The sequence below is a fragment of the Cheilinus undulatus genome, linkage group 13 (genome assembly GCF_018320785.1).
Source record: "Cheilinus undulatus linkage group 13, ASM1832078v1, whole genome shotgun sequence".
Taxonomy (NCBI): domain Eukaryota; kingdom Metazoa; phylum Chordata; class Actinopteri; order Labriformes; family Labridae; genus Cheilinus; species Cheilinus undulatus.
Window position 1 is genome coordinate 21,085,392 of NC_054877.1, and position 22,058 is coordinate 21,107,449.

The 22,058-nt window shown below is 41.7% G+C and overlaps 1 protein-coding gene and 1 long non-coding RNA gene across 6 annotated transcripts in view; one reads left to right on the forward strand and one right to left on the reverse strand.

The window, feature by feature from the left end:
• Positions 1-18,590, reverse strand: part of LOC121519859 (zinc finger protein 521-like) — a 126,641-nt gene extending 108,051 nt beyond the window's left edge. For 2 of the 5 annotated variants that reach the window (XM_041802947.1, XM_041802946.1), the window contains exons 1-2: positions 17,790-18,486; positions 11,100-11,156 (exon numbers count right to left, since the gene is read on the reverse strand). In XM_041802947.1, coding sequence (XP_041658881.1) covers positions 11,100-11,156; positions 17,790-17,829 — 97 coding nt within the window. In that variant the 5' untranslated portion in view covers positions 17,830-18,486. The other 3 variants (XM_041802945.1, XM_041802944.1, XM_041802948.1) reach the window with 3 other exon arrangements.
• LOC121519860 lies at positions 4,137-21,726 on the forward strand. The gene is made up of 3 exons (XR_005992750.1): positions 4,137-5,876; positions 6,008-6,162; positions 21,593-21,726. It is a non-coding gene; the product is annotated as an uncharacterized LOC121519860 (long non-coding RNA).
• The last annotated feature ends 332 nt before the right edge of the window (positions 21,727-22,058 follow it).

The window sequence follows — 22,058 nt, forward strand, 5'->3', positions numbered from 1 at the left end:
ATAACAGAAGTGTTGGGCAGGTGAGGCCAAGAGAAATACAGGCACACATAGACAAGGTGGCACAACGCTCACACACACAAATCTCACACACACGCCTCTGTTATTAGAAATGGTTTTACGTTGTGTTTGCCCTGCTTCACCCAAGCAAAACTTCAGTATATGAAACTAGACAGATGGGAATATGTGTAGTTAATAAATCCTAGATTGCAGTTTTGGCTCGTCCAAAGACATATGAAATTCCTTCAGTGAGTGCTGAATTGCATCAGTCAGTGTCTATCAAAGGAGACAGACCTTGCCATTATCCAGACATCTAGGCCAGGACTGTGGATGTATGGAGTGTAGCACAGTAAGACACACAAAACTGAGATTGGTGTGTGTAAGGCTGTCGTCACGACACACTTCCCTAAATTATTCAGCCTTGCTCGCAGGCAGCCGCGGGTCGCGCACATCAATATTCTTCAATCCATCTGCAGTTTTGTCTCTTGTTGGCTTTGTGCTGCAGCAGTGCCAGGGGTGGGCGACTAACTTCCCTGAACCTGAACTAGGAATCATCTTTCAAGCTACCAGTCAAATTTGGACTTAGCCTGGTGTTGCTTGAATATTCAGACGACAAATCACAGCTTGCGTTGTCCATAAGCATCTCCTTGTAGAAGAAAATCTAGTTTGCAACAGGATCTTATAAAACGACTTGCAGCCCCTTCTTCTCCCCATGCGGTGACCATTACACCTCACAATAAGATTGATTAAAAGCCATACTTACAATCATGTCACCCTGGTCTGGGGTTTTGTGGGGGAGATGAGCTCTTGCACTTTACTGGCAGCCATTTTAAGTGTTCCTCAGCTTGTCCTGGAACTCCAGAGGGGATGTTTGGAGAAAGCCTACTTTTTCACCTAGCTCACACTTTACAGAGCCTGCAGACAAAGAACTGTGTGGCACCGATTTTTTGCAGGAGTGGGTGTTTATACCGTGGGTGTTCATACACATGGGCAGCCATTTTAAGTTCTCCTTCTTTAGGGTGCTCTGTGAAATTCCTTGAGGAAAAAGGCGTTCCAGAACTCATCAAGGCCACCCAGGATTTTTCCTTTCCCCCACTTGCGCCAAGTATTGATGTAACATCACACCCTCCATTGTCCTTCCCTCTTGGCGACTGAGGCTCTCGGAACATGCCCTCTAAAAATATCAGCACTGTGGTCCCCAGTGGGACCATACAGAACAGAACAGAAGGTGTTTCAAGAAAATGAAAATCCCAGCCCAATCCTCACAGATGCAGGCCTTTCTTGCTCTGGGGGAAACACTTCTGACTGAGGCCAAAAGCCACACAATATAGACTTATGATTCATCTGAACACACAGGCACAGAATTCACAATATGCACCAAAATGTGAACACAAATGTATTCTTTTACAAGGTGCCTGTGGAGGAGTTTAAGACTGTGATTGGTTCTCCAACAGCCTTTATGAATCACTAATTCATCAAATGTTTATCTGAAGTAAAAACTCACTTTCTGAATGTGGATATATTTTTGTTGTTTACTTGATAAGAAAAGAAGTTAAGCAAACAGGAATTTGGTGAAAACTGTTATATTTCTGACCTCTCTGAGTTTATTTTTCTATCCCTTGTTTTCTCTTGTTTCAAGTGACAAGTTTCTGCCGTGACTTCCACTGATACCAAGCTGGGTCAGTGCACTCGGTCGAGCCAAGTGACCTCCGGTGCACCACTGTGATGCAGCGCTGGAAGTGTAAACTGCTACACGTTTGGGGGGGGGGGCGTTGACACGGCAAGGTCACGTCCAACCCTGGGATTAAAGAGCCACGTCAATACTGAGGTTCCTGTGCCTCTGGGCCTCATACAGTAATCCATCAGATCAGGACATCCTCTTCTACCAGTCTCTACAGGCTGGACAGCAGATCAATAGCTTCATGCTTGGAATGGCTGACAATCACATGTGGAATATATGGGAAGGGACGAGTGGCATATTGAAGATTTTCTTCATCATCACATTAATGTCGTTAATCAGCTCAAAAATGTTGATATTAAAGGTGAAGACAGGTGGGAAAGTACATTGACCGTTGATCCATATTTTGATAAGGTCATCTTGATGTTAGATGGTCACAGCACACAGTGAGAAATCAGTCAAATGAGGAATATCATAATGATTTTTAGAGGTGAACTTCTAATTGTAATGGTATTAGAAGCACATTAATACTGTACCAATGAAGTGGGTGACTGACATCTTTAGGGGTATGTAATATCTGTCTGCATCCCACTCCATCCATCACACATAGTCTTTGTCTCTTGTGGTGCCTTGTGACATTTATCATACCACAACTTTTCATCTTGGGACTTAAAGAGTCCCCTGGCCCCCCACCCTTATATTATTGAATATTTCTGCTCTTAAATATTTATAACCTTTTAATTGATATTCTCTTCTCTGCTCCATTAGCCCCACCAGGGACCCATGGTCCCTAGCAGGGGAGTCTCCCCCCACTGTCTGGCCCACATGCTGAGACAGGTGGAGACGCTGACCATGGGGAAAGGAGGGAGGGCAACAACGGTCAGGAATATTAAATGGGAAAAATGAGGCGTAAAAAGAGGACTTTGGCCAAACTGTAAAGTAAATGAAGAGATATTTGTCCTGAAAAGAGGGGTTGTCACAATACAATAATTCTAAATTTAGATATCATACTTGCAAAAGTCAGGCAATGTTGAAACTAATGATGCATGATAAGTATTTTTTAACCGATACCAATAATTTCCTACTCCTGATGGCAGATAACCTAGTAGTACTGATTATTTGTCTTAAATTGTTGATTTTAGAAAGAAGTTTTTTTCTGTATACGTGCACATCTAGAGATAAGAGAGGTTTATATAGAGAGCAGAAAAATGTATAACCTGAACTTAAAACAAAAAGTAAGGCAATTTGTGTTTGGTACATTGTTTCTTTGTTGTAACAATGCTTCTTGGTAATAAATCTTATACCGCTGGAAAGCCTGTTTATTTCCCTTTTAAATGATGCCACATTTGTAAGGATCATGCATTTGTGGGATGAGCAGCAGAGCTGAGTATGTGGGTTGCGCCCATGAAAAATGTGCCAAATCTTCTCTGCCAATGCCAAACAGCTGATTCTGCCATTGACTCTTGTTTGGTGTTTGGTGGATTGGATGATTGAAGTTTGAAGAAACAAGACATCCTGACAATTTAACAATTTATTCATTGAACAAACAGGACCCTCAGTAGCATGTGGAAGCACCATACACAGCGACAACAGCCTGGCACTTCCTCATGCTGGTCACCAGCCTGGTCACACACTGCTGTGGGATGGCATCCCATTCTTCAACCAGCATTTGTTGAAAGTCAGCCAACGTGGTTGTGCTGGTCACTCTGGCACAAACAGCATGCGCAAGCTGATCCCACAAGTATTCAATGGGGTTAAGGTCAGGACTGCTGGCAGGCCATTCCATCCTCTCCACTCCCAAATTCTAGAGGTAGTCTCTGATAAACCCCACTCTGTGGGGGCGAGTGTTGTCATCTTGTAGGATAGAGTCCTTGCTGACAGGGTGAGAAAACAGTATTCTTGGGGTGCTGTCTTCTTGGGACACCCACTTTGCGGCCTGTCTCTGACATTCCCCGTTACATGGCCTTCAGTTTGGAGATGGTACTAGGGTTCACGCCAAACAATGCCACAACTTGGTTTTGCGGAACACCAGCTTGCAGTTGCCCAACCAACGGGCCCTATCCAGATCAGTCAAACGTGGCATGCCGATTCTTGAAGCAGACATCTACTGACCACTGTAGCAGGGCCCATGCTCACAGGTGCTGCCAATCAGGCACCTGATTGGCAGCACCTGGGGGTACCAGACGCTCAAAACAAGAGTCAATAGCAATAGCAAAATAAGCTGTTTAGCATTGGCAAAGAAGATCTGGCACATTTTTCATGGGCGCAACCCACATACTCAGCTCTGCTGCTCATCCCACAAATGCATGATCCTTACAAATGTGGCATCATTTAAAAGGGTAATAAACAGGTTTTCCAACAGTATAAGATTTAGTATCAAGAAGCATTGTTACAACAAAGAAACAATGTACCAAACAGAAATTACCTTACTTTTTTGTTTTAAGTTTATTAATAAGTGACATCACTCATGTTTATATCAACAAGAAATAACAGTTCTGACTTAACAACTCTTATCTGTTCATTTTTTTACTTGAACTAGTACATCTCTGTACCAAACAAAGAACATCCTAAATGGCTCATGCTAGCAGCTAATGCTAGCAGCTACTACCGCTTCGTATTCTGTTAATAGTCTGTCATTCGGATGAGGACTCTCAAGTGACTTTTAAGATCTGTTGTGTTAAAACAACTAAAACTGTTGTGGGATCATTGCAGCGCATATTTCATAAACATTGTTGTGTTATCCTCCTCTGAGGCACTAGTCAAGTGTTTACTCTGCATTGTGGTCTCAGTGCAGCAGACACACTTCTTCTCCGGGGCTTAATGATGGGCCACCTACCACAACGCCACCTACTGTTTTTGTAGCTGTAGTCTCGTGAGAGACAAAAACCTCCATTATTGGTGGATTTCATACACTAACATTTTAATATCGGATTGACAGAATTTTATAATTTAACGGTACTGATAATTATCGTGCTTCCCTAATTGAAACCTCTTTTAATACAAAAACAACAAATACAAAAGTCCTAGGTTGGAGGCACTCAATACTGGGTAAAATTTTGTTTTAATAGCAGAAAACTGCAGGTAAATGCCTGCACAGAATTGTGCACAAAATTGCACAATCACATTGGCAATGACTCATCAGCAAACTATTGCAAATATATTTGTACAATTAAGACTGGTTTAACCCTTTCACCCTGGGCAGCTTTTGGTTGATTGTGAATGAAATTTTAATTCTTTTAAAGCTTCAGTGTTTTAAATACTATCAACTATTAAAATAACAGAGACTCAACCTGTTTAAAACATGTGAAATCAAAATAAACTGAAGTAAGAAGGAACATTTTTGACAACCTTGCTAAAATGTGAACCCCAACTTGAACCCTGCCTTCATAAAATTGCCTTCTACTTAAAGAAATCCTGTATATAATGCCTACAGCAGTAAACAGAGATGCCAGAAAGCTGTTGGGCCTACAAAGGGAAAAGCAACATGTGAAGGATGTCAGAGTTCTAAACTGACTCAGGCAAATTCCTGAACAGTGTTGAAATTGCACAGTCGCAATGGAAATGATTCATTATCAAAATATTGCCAACATCTATGAAATTCAGACAGACTATTTTACTCTGGGCAGCGTTTGGTTGAATGTGACTAGAATTGTACTTTTTAAAAAGCTTCAGTGTTTTAAATACTATCAACCATTAAAATAACTCTGGTTTAAGATATGTGCAATCGAAATAAGCTGAAGCAAAGCAGCAACATTTCTGACAACCTTACTAAAAAAAGTAAATCCAAGCTTGAACCCTGCCTTCATGAAATTCACTTTAAAAAATCCTTTATATAATGCCAGGAGATGCCAGAAAGTTGTTGTGGCTACAAAAGGATTTTTGAAAAGCAAAATGTGAAGGATGTCAGTGTTTTAAACTGATATACACCCAAATATAGGGGCTATGTTCCTCATTGCTTTTAGATACATTATACTAGCTCAATCAGTCTTCCTTTGTGCAGTGAAAGGCCTTGGTTTTGAAAAACATCATTACCCGCTCACCCATCTCCTCATTTCCCCATAATTTCCCAGAGATCCTGATCCAATGATGCCCCCTCCCTGGCAAACCCGCCCTGAAACCGCCCACCCCCAAGTTGGAATTAAGAATTTATTTTAACCAGCGAGCAGCTTCTGTCGACACATGTTGGCAGGCCTGATCAAAGGTGAGTGTGCTCCTTTATCAGAGTGAGGGAGGCTGTCAGAAATAGGAGGACATTAAGATTGAATAACCTTCACACGGTTGCTGGCACCTCATTATTTAAAAATCTAAAACTTTTTTTTTTTTTTTTTGCAGAGCACCCGCCATATATAGGTCACACTACATTCTAATGCCACATGTGCCTCCAAGTGTATCCTCCTCTGTGTGGCTGGGATTTGGGGCTCTCCACTTAGACCGTCACATCCACTGATCCCCCATCATTAAAGAGTGTGTGATCCACCGACGAGCCTGTGAGTTTGACACTTGCCAGATTGTTAACGATCGTCAAGAATTCATACGAAGGGGAGGGGGAATCTGTGTTCATATGGTCTGTGCATGTCATTTGTTTTATCTGTTCAAGTCCCCGAGATTCATAATAAGAACTAATTGCTGCTTAATATTTTGATGCATCATTCAGTGAAATTTGAAAGTAGATTAGAAAAGATACTTGTCAAAAGCTGTTTTTCTTTCGCTAAATGCTTCACAAGCTCAAAGGGACGCGCTGACAAAAAATGTTCTCACCTTGTTATTTGTTACAAATAACATGTAGAATATTTATGAAAATTTTATGATGCATGCAATGATAAAGTAACACAGACAAAGAAAGGGTGCCAAGCAATTACAGGAAGAGAATAACAAACACATGAAGTGCAATCACAGGTAGTATCATCCACCATTAAACCTCTGCATCACAGAAAACACAGAAGAATGTGAATCAAAGCAGCTGAATGAGGAACAACATTTGAACATACCAAATGTTCCCTCTTTCTGTTTTTCACCCTGTCTCACTCGCTCTCTCACAGGGAGTGATAATATTGAACGGAGCGCCTTGCTATGCCATTAGTGCAGTAAAACATCAAAGGAAATGAATAATAGAGAATATGATTTTCTGAAGTGGTGGAGTGAAAGAGTCCTTTTCCTCTTCCTGCTGTACTGAGCCCTGCAGTACATTGATCCGTGGGCAGCCTCAACCTCAGCCAGAGCCCGAGTCTCAGACACCGCACCACTACGCTGCGCTACTCTTCTTTATGATACGGCACCTTGCCACCCAGACGCCCTCTCAGATCTCTGGAACACTTCTATTTTTCCTCAGTCCACTCCACACTGACATAGCTGACAATCTCTTCCAAAAAAACGGCCTCGATCTGACATAGCCGAGAGCAAAAAAAAAAAAAAAGAAAAGAGAGGGGAAAAAAGGGATGTATATATAAGAGAGAAGAAAAAGCATGGAGCATGTGGTTATAATTACACACAGGCAGCGCAGTGGTAAAGCCAAGCTGCAGATCTTAAGCCTGCTCGACGCTCTCTGTGTAAAAAAGCATACTGCCTCATTAAATCTCAGATATCATACTGTTCCTGCCCCTCTGTACTATGCATAATACTGTCTGTCTTTTAGAGGGCCTCTTTTGTTAGCATTTCTCCTTTGGCTTTGCCACATATCAAACATGAATGTGAAACAGGATGCAGGGCGCGCAGAACGCTTGCAGAGTCACAGAAGAGCACAACTGGGGGTCTACTTATGAGGCTGATCTTGACACCATGTCTGATTAAGCCCTTAGCTTGTCAGGAGTCTAATGGCTATTGTGGCCACGTCTGTCAAAGTGCGAGAAAAGCAGGTGAGCTTTTCTCCACTGCTTTTCAATTTGACGGTAAAAAGAGCTTGTTTGGGCAGTAGTTTAACAGCGATGCTGAAGTACTGCTACAGAGGGAAACGTTTAAGAAGCTGAAATTGACAAATTGGCAAATAGAAAGAGAAAACTGCCAGCGTCTGAAAGTTCACTGCCATAAACATTGCTTTCCTCATTGACCATTCGTTGAGTTGCATCCTGAGAGGGGGTTAAAAAATAAATCAGTCAGACGAAGTCAAATGAGGAAAGTGAGAAATTAATTTGTGCGCCCTCCTGATTTCTCCACAGGCAGACATCGATCATGTGGCGGCTGTCTCCCCCTCACTCAGGAGATGGAAGGTGGTGGTGGAGGGACGGGGAGGAAAAGGGGAGATTCGTGTGTCTGAGGGGGTCGTTGTAATCAGGCACACTCATTAGCTCTACTTTGGCTCTGGATGACAGGAGGTCTCTGAGGCGAGTCTGCCTTTTATGCCCAGTCCTTCATCCCCTTGAGCTGGGGTTAGAGGGGCTAAGAAGGCAGTTTCTTTCTCCAAAACCACCCACCAATACCTATCGATGCACATGAACACAGTGGTAGTTATGTACTGCTCTGCATTTTCTGAGGAGGATGAAAATGCAAAACATATTTACAGGCACATTTGATCAGTTACACAATGCAGGATCAGTCAGAAACTATTCTACATCTAAAAACTTGCTATACATGAAGGGTGGGACGAAATAAAGATGAGTCATTATAGTGGGGTGTCTATGTTGTGTAATACATTTATAATATGGATGTGCAATACTGGATTTTTACCGATATCCGTTATGCGGACATTTCAAAATTCATTTGAGCTGTTACAGATATTGACACATATTTATGCACCAAAGACCTAAAACTTCAGATTTTATTGCGCAAATTCAAGTTTAAGTATAAACAAAGAAACAAACTTAGGCTGATGTACGCCTGTTGGTTTTGCACCAGTTTATTTGTACATATAGCAGACATTTATAGCTGATACAGGAAGGCTTTTGAAGTCAATATATTGGTTGTAAATATTGGCAAAAGTTTTCATTAGGGCTGTTAAGATTAATAAAGGTCCACAGTAAGGGCACAATATTTTTAAATCACGATTAATCTCATGCTTTACTGTCTCTTTCAACATACTTTGGTAAAGCCATGGCAGCGTCTCCCAAAATCCACAGTGTTAAAAAGTCCAACAATACTCCTTAATGTCTCATTTCCCTTAAAATAAAACTCACAGACAGCTCAGTGGACTAGTCAAAGTCATCTGCACTTTGTGCTAACAAACATTTACCGTCTTACTGTTCCTCTCTGTGGTAAAACTCATGTTAAAATCTAATCTGCCTATAAAAGCAGGTCTGTGTTCAAACAGGAAGGCAGTTACCCTTAGCTTAAGGCTGTAGAAAAATGTGATACAAAAATAGTTTTGACTGCAAAAGAGTGGAAACACAATTACAGTTGCAATTCTTTGTGATTATGTAAAGAATTTCTGGGATTGATTGTGATCAAAATTTTAATCTCTTGATAGCCCTAGTTTTTATATATATGCTGAAACTAATCATTTACATTATAAGCCAAGTCTTCAGATACCTTTTTGCCATTAATGTTGGACACCCCTAAATTATGAAATGCAAAATATCAATATTTCAATTAAAAATACAGTGCTCTAAACAGATTTCACTGCCCATGTCTTATCACTACACTACTTCATGACTTGTCAAGAAGGTGTAGGCGTGCCAAAACTCTTCGTTACAATACTAGTAATAATCAAACCATAGTGATTCTTCTGAGATACCATGGCAAAAAAAAATAGAAAGAGCTTGCCTGAATTCTTTAAGGATCAATTCCTCTCCTAAGCACCAAGCTTGTAAAATAGATGTCATTTTGTTAAGGCTTTTGCACTTGTGATACAATTGTTCATTATCATTAAAAAAATGTTTTCAAACTGATTTTAGCCATTATGATACATAAACACACCTTTTTTTACTGAAAAAGGACAAGTGTCTCCAGTGTAAAGAGAGGCTGAGTCAAGCAGAACTGAGGGAGTAGTACAGAAGTAGACAGTCTGGTAGTTGTTTTACTTTTGGGGCTCCATTCGAAATGTTTAAGGCTAATGGTGGGTCTCTAGAGCACTAGGCCAGTGGATCTCTACCTGGGGGTCAGGACCCCGTTGGGGGGCACCAGATGCCTTCCATAAAACAACGAATATATCAAAAATGTCATGGTCATTTGGCGAGATTTATGCTGAAATTATCAGCAAAAATGTTTACGTCTGACGATAACAAATATAACAACCCCATTCAAGATCCAGGTTACCGCACATTAAGGAAAGGTCATATTAAACTGTGAAATCCCCTTAGGTATCAAAGGTAGCTACTCAGTACTTTGAATAAACTTTAAATGACCTACTTTTAACTTTTACTGGAGTAGATTTATAGACTAGCACTTTTACTTCTACTTAAGTAAATTTTAACCAAAGTAAATTGACTTTTACTAGAGTATGATAGTTTGGTACTTTTCCACTTCTGTTTTAAACTACTATCTTCTAATACTGATATTATGATGACAGTATCATGCACCCCAGTATCAAAAAGTATTAAAGTATTGAAAATGTTGATAACCTCACAGTGGAGCTTATGACATGAATCGGAGTAATGTAAAAATAAATTAATAATAAAAAAGAAAAGGACAGTGAAGAAAAAAGCTTAAGGATGAGGCATAATAACTGATCAAACCTGCCCAAAATTGCTGTGAAAGAATTTACTGCTACTGCACCTTGCCCTTAAAGGGGCATTTTACATTCTTATCATTGGTGATGCGTCATGTAGTGAGTTACCCCCTCTTCGGTGGTTTTTAAAGGGATCATAAATTAAGTCAAAACCACCAATCACAATGATTCACAAGGCAAGCTGCTGAAAAAGCCAGATATATCCATGCAGGTTTGTATTTTACACAGGAGCACTCAGAAAGGCATGGGTAAATGCTGGACTAATATGGCAGTCTTGGAGACCCATGGTCCCCAGCCTGCTGGGCAAAACCATCCATATCGGGTTTAAAATAACCACGCCTGAGACTTAACCTTTACCAGAGACAAATGAAATGAAAATATACAGTGTGGTGCATCAGGAGCAGGCTTCATTCATAGGGGGCTCTCTGCTAGCCTGACCTGAATTACTGCTCTGTTCCTGGAGGGCCACTGTGAATGGCACGCGCTAAGACAGGACACATTCATCTGGGTAGCTCTATTCTACATCATACAGAGGGTCGGGAAACAAAGAGTGGGAAAAAAGCTGGAACACACAGAAACACAAGGACGGCTTGAAGCGCACCTGTGTGTATGCATGCACACATACACACAAACAATGAAAAAGACCAACATGGCTCTGCCTGACTCGTGAAAACAAATGCAACCATGCAGAATACAACGTGAAACCTCAAAAAACAGGAAATACATACTTTATATTGCTCTGAAGTGAACAAAGATTTTTCAGACACACACACAGATACATGATCCACTTTCCAGCCGAAAATGATGAAATATGAAATGGAGCATTACCGCTTGGAATGGCAGTCTGCCCAGGACTGTGCTGGTCCTCTGTCACATTGTCTTCTACTGCCAGAAAGAGAGAAGGGGGAGAGAAAAAGAGGGAAAGAAACAGTTAACGGTGGAAAAACAAGTTAGACACATTGAGATTTCCTTCTTTTTTATTATTTACTATTGAGATTTTCTGTATGGAAACTCCAAGAGATTTCAACAGCTTTCGACAGCACAACCTGTGGTTTGGGAATCCACACAAGCCTTTCATATGTATGAGGTTTGGCAACAAGGCAAACAGCCACCCACGTAAATAACATATTGGACTGGGTAATGACTTGATGAATTATGAAGGTCTCCCATGAAACATCCTCCCAACATCAACAGTGACCAAGTAAAAACACCTTGATGACTGCATTAGTAAAAAGGTTGTGTAGTGTCTGGAATAGCTAAATTAGACAGGTATCAAAGAGACGACTTGTAGATTCCAGAGTTCACTGAAGTTGACAGTGATCCAAACTTCAATGCAAAGGAAATATAAACGTATAAGATAAATATTCACGATACGTGTCCTAACAGTTAAAGCAGCTACCGGGTGCTTTTGCTTTCAAACTGGATGGCTGACAAAATAGTGACGGCTTGATCGGCACTCATTAGGCGCATGGCAACTAAACCACTTTTGACTTTTTGACAACAGCTTGGCCTTGGAAAACACAACTTCTGTTTAGTAAAAAGGCAGGAACCTTTTACATTGGAGCCTTTTAAGAGCTGGTGAGAGTTCCTTGTGGCATGTCAAGTACAAGAAATGAAATGGATTTTAACAGCGGGAAGAGAACAAAAGAGTCTCCCACCTGTTCCATGTAAAATGAGGGTCTCACTGAGGACTTCTTACGCCTCTGCGTTCCACCCCTGCAGTTGAAATGCATTCTCCATTATGTCTTTTCTTTCTAGCCTTTCATTTTCCTGGGCAAAAAGAAAGGAGGGGAGTCTGACAGGACCTCCCAGTAGGGGAGTGTGGCAGTGACTGCCAAAGCAGAAACTGGCGCACTTTTAAAATCGCACAAAATATCCTGTACTTTGCATAATTAAGGCAGGATCCTATGGTGGCAGAAGCCTTTTCCTCAGGGGAGCATGAGTCAGTGTCAAGCAGGGTGTCAAACCTCAGTGAAAAATGAAGAGGAAAGTGTCGAGCTGTTTTTTTTTTTTTTTCTTCATGAAGATGGCAAACGATGGTGCAAGTATGTTTTGCTGTCGGGCCTTGTCCAGCCAAAACTAAATTCCCAAGGAAGAAAAGCTTTCCTTGAAAAGGCAAAGAAATGCCACTTTTCACTCAAATACGTAAGAGAATGTCTCTGATCAGAAATATTTCCCTGGGTTACTATTCAAGCACACAAAAATTATAGTAAACAAACAGTCATGTGCCAGGCAATTAATTAACAAAATCAATTAAAAGTGATGGAATAGACATAGTTGGACACCATGTAGGTAGATCCCTGTGAGCCGCCAAAGAGGGCTGCATCAGCCAACACTGAAACCTTGTCCTGTTAAAGGAGGCCTTAGTGACTGACGCCCTGAGAGTTTAATGAGTTTCTCCAGCACTGTGGAGCGCCTTGCATCTAGGATCATTTAAATGGGCCAGGGATAGGGGGTCCTAATAAATCCCCCATGGTTCTATCAGAGATTGGTGGCGGGAGCCTGAGTTTTTGTTTTGATTACCGTCCCTGTTGGTGAGATGAGGCAGTTCAGGCAGAAAATTCTATTTCACAATGCCATAAGAACTTAAACATTACTGCCGTTTGCAATGATTTGTCACCACTGTGAACTTATTAAAAGTTTTGTCATTTAAGTAAACAACTTCCATCACTGTGCAAATTCTTTTCTCATTTGCACCTGTCTCCTGGATAATTAATAGCTGGCCAGGAGTGATTACAGAGGCTGAGCCGTCAAGTAAAGGCAAACTCCAGTGATGTTTCACGCTAGCTGGACGTTTGATCAACCGTCAGCACACAGTGCAAACACAAATAACTGGACGGTTTTAATTAATACACTCTCGAGCGCATGATCACCTCATAATGACTGTAACTTCGAGTGAATAAAACACTGCTATCAGTTAATTAATGTTTGACAAGGTACAGTGTATCAGTCAGTCAGTGACAAACTGTAATCATGCTGCGAGGTTCTGTTGATACAATACCAAACACACATGGGACCATTTCAGCGCTGCTCCTTTGATTTTCAAAACGCAGAGCAGGAAAAAACATAATCCCACAACAAGTGGCACAGCATTAAAGGCCACTAATTAACACACCGGCCACACACACAAAAAAATGAACACAGAGTTACTGTCATTATATTGAGAGTGACAATCCCCGAGACGGCACATTTTCCTTTTTAGGGGTGAATTAATTTTCTAAAGAGAGCGGAGAAAAGCAACAACAAAATGAAGAGTTTAATAAAAAGAACAGATTGATCACCACATGTACAGTCCATGATATATCACATCCCTGTACATGAATAAGCAAAACATGACAAACTCTCAGCAGCTTGGACTTGTCCTAATCTATCAAATGGATTCCTGCAGAGGAAGAGAATACAGTGTACATTTGTAGGACTACTGTACATTTTTGTGCTTTTATTTGGGGGTTGCCACGTATTTGTGTGTGTGCAGCAGTTCTCCGGCATATAAAAAGCCTTGAGTGTGTTCCTAGATATGCGTGACTCATCTGCTTGGTTACAGCCAGTTTGGACGATACAGTGCCGAACACAATGGCTGTGTAATCCGCCCTGACTGACCGGGAAGGAGACGCTCGCCACAGGGACTACAACTCAATTTAGCTCGGGTCAAGAGGTCAACCCTCCTCAATTAGGGCCGGGGAGGGAGGGAGGAGGACACACACTGCACATGAATAACTTTCTTAATGAGCATTATTTGAACTGGTGATTAGTGTCATAAATAATTTGCAATAGAGGAGCACATTAATCACGTTGCATAATATTTGTAATCCTTCATATACTACCATGCACTGAAAAATCAAATGAGCACTTCTCAAGAAAAAGAAGAGCTCCACTTGTAGCATTAAAAAATGTCATGAATCAATAATCCTATTATGGAAATATTGCATATTTAGCCTTATAAAATAGGACTGCTTATCATGCAGGAAAATGAGCTGGAGATAAATAAGCCAAGCGTTTATCATTTCATTTGCAGCAGCGGTAGAAATCAATCATTGTCTCTGATTCAGAACTCTTTCTCCATGTGGCAGACAATCCATGACAACAAGAGAGACACATGCCATGGAATAAGAAGAGATATCGGCCAGCTCCCGCGACACCCCCGTCCAACACGCAGAGCCGCATGTCAAAAGCACTGACAGCCGTGCTAATGGGATTTTTCCACGGCTCCATCATAATTTCCTTAATGATAATACTAACCATATTTTTGTGTCACATTAGAAAAGTGTTAATGGGTGTTATGCCATAGATCATTAATTGTGAGCAGACTGGAATACTGCAGCTTCCTATAAAACTAAGAATGATGTAACTGTTAATAGACGATTTAACAGGGGAGGAAAAAATAGAGCAGGATTGAGTATGTTTCTGCTTTTTAATTGTTCAAATTAAGACAAGGCCTTAATTTCATCTAACATTGTACTTAATGAAGACAATGTGTAATTAAAAAAGGAGTCGGGTGAGTTTCTGGGAAGATTATATCTGATAGAAAAATAAGCTCAAAGGTGCTGTCACACTTTTTTTAGAGCTACAGGCCTGGGCTTGAGTAGAGGAGTGGTTATTGATCAGTGGTCATGATGCATACGTCAAATTTTTATCTCTATCATAAAAGAAAAAGAAAAACCTCAATTAACTGTCATTCTTTAAGATTATTTAAAATTTCTGCATAAGTTTTACAGCTTCTGTGTCATTCCATTTAAAACCAGACTTTCATATTAGCTTCATTTCTAATGTGCCTTTGCACCATAACATGTTGTATCTAGCTTGGGAAAAAAGAAACATTTCCTTGAGAGTAAAACCATGAGTTCGCTCATATGGCCGCAAATTCCTGCTCCTGAAAAAACATCAAATATTTAAAGGTGTACACGACACAGCGCTGATTTCATGACAACCACTGTACTTAAAGTAAATGGCCCAGAAAATATATTTATATATGCTGATGATGGACTTGGAAAGTTCCTCCTCAGCCAATAAACACACCAGTTCTGTTGGCCTGAGAGTGTCATTTGTGCTCCGTATGAAAATATCTAGCCTGCTTCACATTATTCAGGAAGTGCTGTAGGACAGGCAACGTGGCACTCATCACACGCTACATGCAGGATTTGGAGTGAGATCCTCCTTCCTCACTGCTCAGGACTGACTCAGGCAATGTGCTGACCCAAAGCCTCTGCACATCAAAACAAAATTACAATGTGCCCACAGTTGAGAAATGTAGAAGGCTACGGATTGAGTAAATGTCAGTGGCTAGGGTGAAGTGTTTGCATATAAGCGAATGATGTATGGTCTCGTCCTGTGCCATTTATTCCCCCAAGCAATAACGTAGCCGGATCTGTCTCTCAGACTTAATTGAAACGGGACTTGTAATGTTGCCCTTTTCCTCGATGGGACCAAAAACATAACCTCTGACTCCCACAAGCAGCCAATACTGAGGAAGTGGGTGTGTGTGTTGGAGGGGGGGGTACACCAGGGAAAAAAAAAGTACCAACTGTCACAGCATTATTTTCTCCTCTCTTCTACATGTACTCCATGTACCTAAAGCAGCCTCTAGAAATGCCACACATGATGCCCACTCTGCCTTCCCTCCATGTTCCATCGGCACCTCTGTTTATTTTTCCTTCTGCAGAACAAAGTGTTCTTTCTGTACAAAAAAAAGCGCCGTCCACATTGACCACTGCCTAAAGTCAGCAGAAGACAATCTATAAAAAGTGAAACCTAAACTCTGCAGCCGCTTACAGCACATGCAGACACACGCTCCCCACACATGAACATGAAGACACAAATTTAGACATGCAACTCTTGTGTTAACACCCGCTAAAGTCTGCAAATAAAAAGCAATTCCCTAAAAACAGTGTCAAGCAACTGTTTTAAGAAATGAAAAGGAAAGTTTTGTGCACATCTGTATAAGTGTCCCCTAGGAAGCAGATAGACAAAGAACAATAAATAACATCTGCCTGGCCTTCTTTGGGTCACATCCAAAACAGGGAAATATCGATGACGTATCTGCATTTGTTCTCTGCTTGAGCAGCCGGGATGAAGACATACAAGTCGGGGTTGTTTTGTGCGGCACATTTTTCCAATTTAAATTTAGGTGACAATAACAAAACAAACAATGTCATCACTCTGGCTTCATTTGCATACTGATTTGTTCCTCTCTAGCACTGCTCTCTCACACGCATAGATATACACAAATCTTGACAGATGTTCCTCTGAATGCACACACATACACACACTGACACTTGTGGCATGCAGGCAGAAGACAGTTAAATGTAAGTGATGTGTCTTTTAGGAGTAGCAAATGTCACATGTGCTAACACAATAAAACAACCCATGTCAGTGTGAGGAAATAGAAAATCTATGTATAGAGCTGTTTACTATGAATAGAGCTGAACCGGTCTGGAAACAGATTGTGACAATTTTAAGATGTGCATGCACTCATATTTCCCCTCTCTCCTGGGTATTGATTTAAAATGGTGGCTGCATGAATGTACTACCGCAGACCATGTAATCTTCCTTTGAGATGAAGACTTCCGAGAAGGAAAAGGGGAGAGAGGGAGAAAAGGGGGTCCACAGACCACAAGCTGGGAATGTGAAATTGTGGACAATTATTTGCTGAGCAAAATACAATGCCTGCCAGATGAACTGGAGCTCAACCTCAGTGGCTCCCCCGCCAAAATGCTACAGAGAAAAGTAGAGTGTGAATATATATATGTGTGTGTGTCTGTGTGTGTTCAAGCATGTTGCTCTGTCTCTATTTCTCACTCCCTCGCCCTCGCTCACCCTCTTGCACAGACACAAACACAGGATCGGATTACTATACTCCAACTGTGTATAAAGAGCAAAAAGTAGCAAGAAATTAAAGAAACACCACTCCTACACATGTGGAAATGTGCATCCCAACTTTGGTAGTTTTCAAGCTTTTAAGCAACATAACTGATGGATCCAGATGTTGACAACTTTTTAATGTGCATGTCCAATTAGCAGTCAACCTCACCTCTAATTCCTATTTTGTGCACAAACATGCAGTCACACAGACACCTCAGCCGCCCTCCCTCCCCCCCACAACATATAAAATGTTTCCTCCTTAGTTTCACAGACGGGGGAGGGTCACGTGACTCTGCGCCCCATTCCATCAGACGGCTTAAGTTCCGACCAGGAGCGTCTTTTAACACATCCAGATGTTAAGCCAGCGACGCGCTGCACTGTTGCTCTCTAAATTGCCCATGCACTGCCCCTGCACTTTAACTATAGCATTACAATGCAGTCGGAGCCGAAGCCGACCAGCTTTTCCCCGATGCCACAGTACGTATATAAATGCAGTCGATCTCATGCGCAGCACAACAGGAAGAGCACTTGGAAATGCGTAAAAAGGAGAAGACAGTTACATTCCTGCGAGCGATAAGTTCTCTTAAAGCTCGTCTAGACTTGTCATGACGTTAAAATCAAAATGTTCTGAGAGCAAGCAAACACAGGCTTCTCACTTACCTTTCAGTGATCTTGGTTTAGCTTGCTTGCGGCGCGACATCCTACAGAAAAAACCGCTGAAGTTGCTCAGTTTCTGTCGTTTAATTTGTGTAAGACGGGATAGTCTAAAGGTATAGTCTCTCTAAATTTCCCTTCCCAAATTCGCGGCTGCCTTTTCAGCATTACAGAAAGATGCAACTTAGCCCCCTTTTGCCGCGCGCTCAAAACACGAGTTTGCTGTTATTTTATGATGAGTAGGTGGATGTTGTAAAATCCAATTAGCCCGATCTGTATCGGCGACTCGATTTAGTTGAGCTGGGTGTCGGGAAAAGTGTGAGAATATAGTAATCCCGTCATTGCGCGTCCATTCTCCGGGAAAACACACACGCGTGCAGGCATGATGTTCGTTTAGAAATAAAAGCGCTATATTTGCTTTTCGCCTCTCATCATCAAATGCATCCGCGTAAGAAAGACATCAGCAAAACGTCTCCTGTGAGAGTGCAAAAAATGCAACAAAACCAAAAAAGGAGGAAAAAATGATAAATACACTTTTCACTTCATATCCACCTAACTGCATCAAAACTATTCTAGACTCTTCCTTTTCTCACTCCAGTCAGCTAATCATGAATTAGGTTCGGAATCTGATCTAAGTCTACGTCTAAATTGCCCTTAAAAAGAGGATGAAGAAGCAGAGAGAAGATGGAAGCTCCCTCCTCATCACAAACCTGCAAGGTCTTGGACTGCGCTGTCGCTCCGGTAGTCCACATAATAATGGAAAATGGAAGCAAGGCCCCCAAAGCCATCAGGATGGCTCCAGAGGGGGCCCCTACCCCGCAGGGACTCGCTCTGTACGTAATCACTGAGGAAATCATTGTCAGCCTGCCTGCACTCACACACAGACAGAGAGGCATGATTAAAATCCGAGGGATCATGGCAAGATGCGGAATGCTGGATCGCCTGGTCCCCGGATCCGGAGTCGAACTCTAAACCCAAAGTCGGCTTGCTCACCCTGGCGTCTCCTCTGCCTCAGCTCGCCGTCGGCCACTCTCCGTCTACGGCAGCCGGACTGGTCCCCCTTCTGGTAGAAACGGTTAAGCAGAGAGACATTTTTCTCTTCAGCATGTTGACATATATGACATGTAAAGGCACGCAGAGAAATATGGGATGATCCCTTTCATTTACAGTTTTTCATGACATATTTTTAACATGGATTTCATTCTTGTTTTTAAACATTTTTTTCAGTACATTTTTTAACGAAGACATAAACTCTCAGATTAAGTAAAAAAGAGTGATTTGTGGATAGTTCAAACATGAACGGCTCTTCTTTTAAGGGTTTTTATTTTAATTGACTTTTTTCCCCAAATCAAACCAGGTAACAATGCAGCCCTAAAATTTCCCTTTAACTAATTTTAGGCTGAGTTTTTTAATTGGAGGGTCTGCAATCATGGAAATGCACCACCTCTCCTGTTCTCTCTCTCTCTTTTTCTTTCTTTCACAATAGTGCACTGGCCTACGCTCTCACCTGCATGTGTACGTCCACTCCCCCATACTCCCCCTGCCATGTGAAAATGAGATCCAGAGAGGAGTCCTACAGCGGGCTTCTCACTCTGCTCTCTGCCCCTCGGCAGCCTGGAGGTAGCCCTCTGCCAGGGGCCCCATCTAAAAATCACAGTCACGCAAGCTGCTTTTTCCCCACTTTCAATGCATTTCTATTTAGAGTGATTCGCAGACACGAATAGAAGTGGAAATCAAGGATTTCTTTTCGCTGCACGCCTAGAGAAGGAGAGAAACAGGCAATAGGGCAACTCTCACATAGGTGCTGGTGAAGAGGAAGAAAATTAACAACAACCTTTGATAGCCTTTACTGTGGTAGAATCTAACTTTGTTAAAGGAAATTCACTATAAAAGTTAACTATTACTATAAAACTTAATGATGTGAGAACATAATAAGGCTGCTCTTATTCTATGGGGTATTTCCAGCTTTTACTTTGGAGTTCATAATGAGGCCATATAGTGTTACAGACATCTAAAGTAATCACCTCTCATACAGTAATGTTAATGTAAAAGGAAGCTTAGCGCTACAGAAACACATATGGCTGCTTCTTCTGTTAAAGAGGCCTTGTAATGTTGCATCTTTTGTCCATTATCAGTTGTCTACATTAACATAATAAGTTATGACCTACATATGATGCCAAAGCTTCATTTTGTTTGCTCAATTTGTGCCCTGTAATTTTCATCTGCGCCCTTTGCTGTTTCAAGTAATTTCCCCACCCACACGCCACCATAAGATGTGTGCAAAAGATCAATAAAACAAAGTCTGACACAGATTGACGTGATGCGCTTTGGTAAATTCAAAGCCCTCGCAAACTACAGTAAAGTTGGTAAACACGCACATATGAAACGTCTATTTGTAGGTGCTTGGTATCTGTCAGGAGGTCTCAGCTGCCTTAAAACTTCAATCTTAACAATGCTCCAAAGTTCTCCCTCTCTGTCTCGGTGCTCTGTCAGGCGGCTCTCCCAAAGTTTTACCACCTTGCCTCCCCCCCCTCTCCCTTGTACCTCTCGGATGCTCTCTCAAACACAAACAAACAGTGCTCTTCAGTCCTCCAGGGCTCTTTGCTACTTTCATTAGTGACAAAGTAACTGGGAAAAGGCTTGACTTGGCTCAGTGCTTACACAGTTCAGTCTCTGTGTTACAGTACACTCGGGCTCAGAAGTTGTTGTTTTTTTTTTTTTCTCTTCAAGTGGAGGAAACCTCATGTGAGGAGTGTTGCTCCGAAAAACTGTCTGACACAGCTCGTCCCTCAGGGATGACTTTATAAATATGGAAAGGAGAATCAAATATAAATTTGGGGTAGCAAATAGGCACAATGAAAACCAACAAAAATGTTGTTGTTTCAAGTCTCACCTCTAAGCGTTAGGGGGAAAGGGGAATCAAACAAACATAAATAAAAAAACGTGACAAGTTTGTGTTAAAAAAATAATACCAGCCAGGAAATTTCTACTCTGCTTGTACCAACATGATACTGCAAAATACAGCGATTGATTTTTCTGTGTAAGCCCACATGATGCATCTTCATATCAAGTCATTCACATAAACGATTCAATCGGCTCTTTAATTGCGTCGGCCTTCAAAAGTGCTCCTTGCACGCTAGAAGCCTTTGAAATCCTATCAAACGCTTAAAGGCACAGTCTGTTTTCTGATCACCTCAGCTCACCGCAGTATTTGGAGTAAAACTGAGCAGTTATGTGGAGATTCTTTACCACCCATAGCTTTTAGTTAGACATCCAGACGCCACAGCAAGCGTGTGTGCCGTGGCATCAGAGATTTCACTCTGTCTCTCAGTGGGGAGAGAGGTTCCCCAGTGGAATCCTTCACCCTCGGGTGGTGGGACCCTTCAGCAGTTCTGGCTGACCTGTGGCCCCACTCACCCTCTGCCCATTTGGCACTCACAACACATTGTCCAAAAAAAATACAAGCAGTAACTGAACTTTAAAACTCAGACAAAGTTTTAATCCCAATGAAGTGTCTCCTGAAGAAATAATAATCACTGAAGGCTATTTAGCAGAATACTCTTGCAAATGGTGAAAAACGGAGGCTTAAAAGCAGAGTCGGTCAATTACGCTCGTTAGAGGAGGGCAGATACACAGACATGCATGTACACCAACCACGCACACACGTACACACACTCTTGACTTGCCTCATTAAAACCCATCCAACTACTAGAACTCAGAGATGTGAATGTTTCCCTTGAGGAGTGGGGCACGTTCATTTTGAGAAAGGCAGAAGATTCAACTTTTTTCTTACTTGCTTATAATTACAGAGATTGCTGGAATGCATGACCCTGAGAATAAGGCTGAGTCCTGGGAGAGTCCACTAGAAGCATCACCATCTTCAGTCTCGCTCTGCGTTGTGTGTCTCCCTGGTTGGATGCCACCCACACCGGGCATGAGTGAGGTCGAGGCAGTGCCCCCATCACCAGAGGAGCTCTCCCTGGGGACTTTAACTCTGCTCCAACAAGCCAAACTCCTGAGGCTGAGAGAGAGAAAAAAAAGTGACTGAAAACATTGCCCTCTCAGAGACATACTTCCGCAGTAAACTGATTAAAAAAAAGAACAAAACAGCACGAAGAACTAACAATCAGAGGGCTTCGGAGTTGGCAAGCGAGAATGAGCGCTGCTTTCCAACTTCTCTGTTATCCAAATTGTTGGGCAATTAAACACTGGAGCAAAAACTCATCATATGTATGCTGCACACATTTTTGCTCTCCCTACAAAGAAAGAAGTATA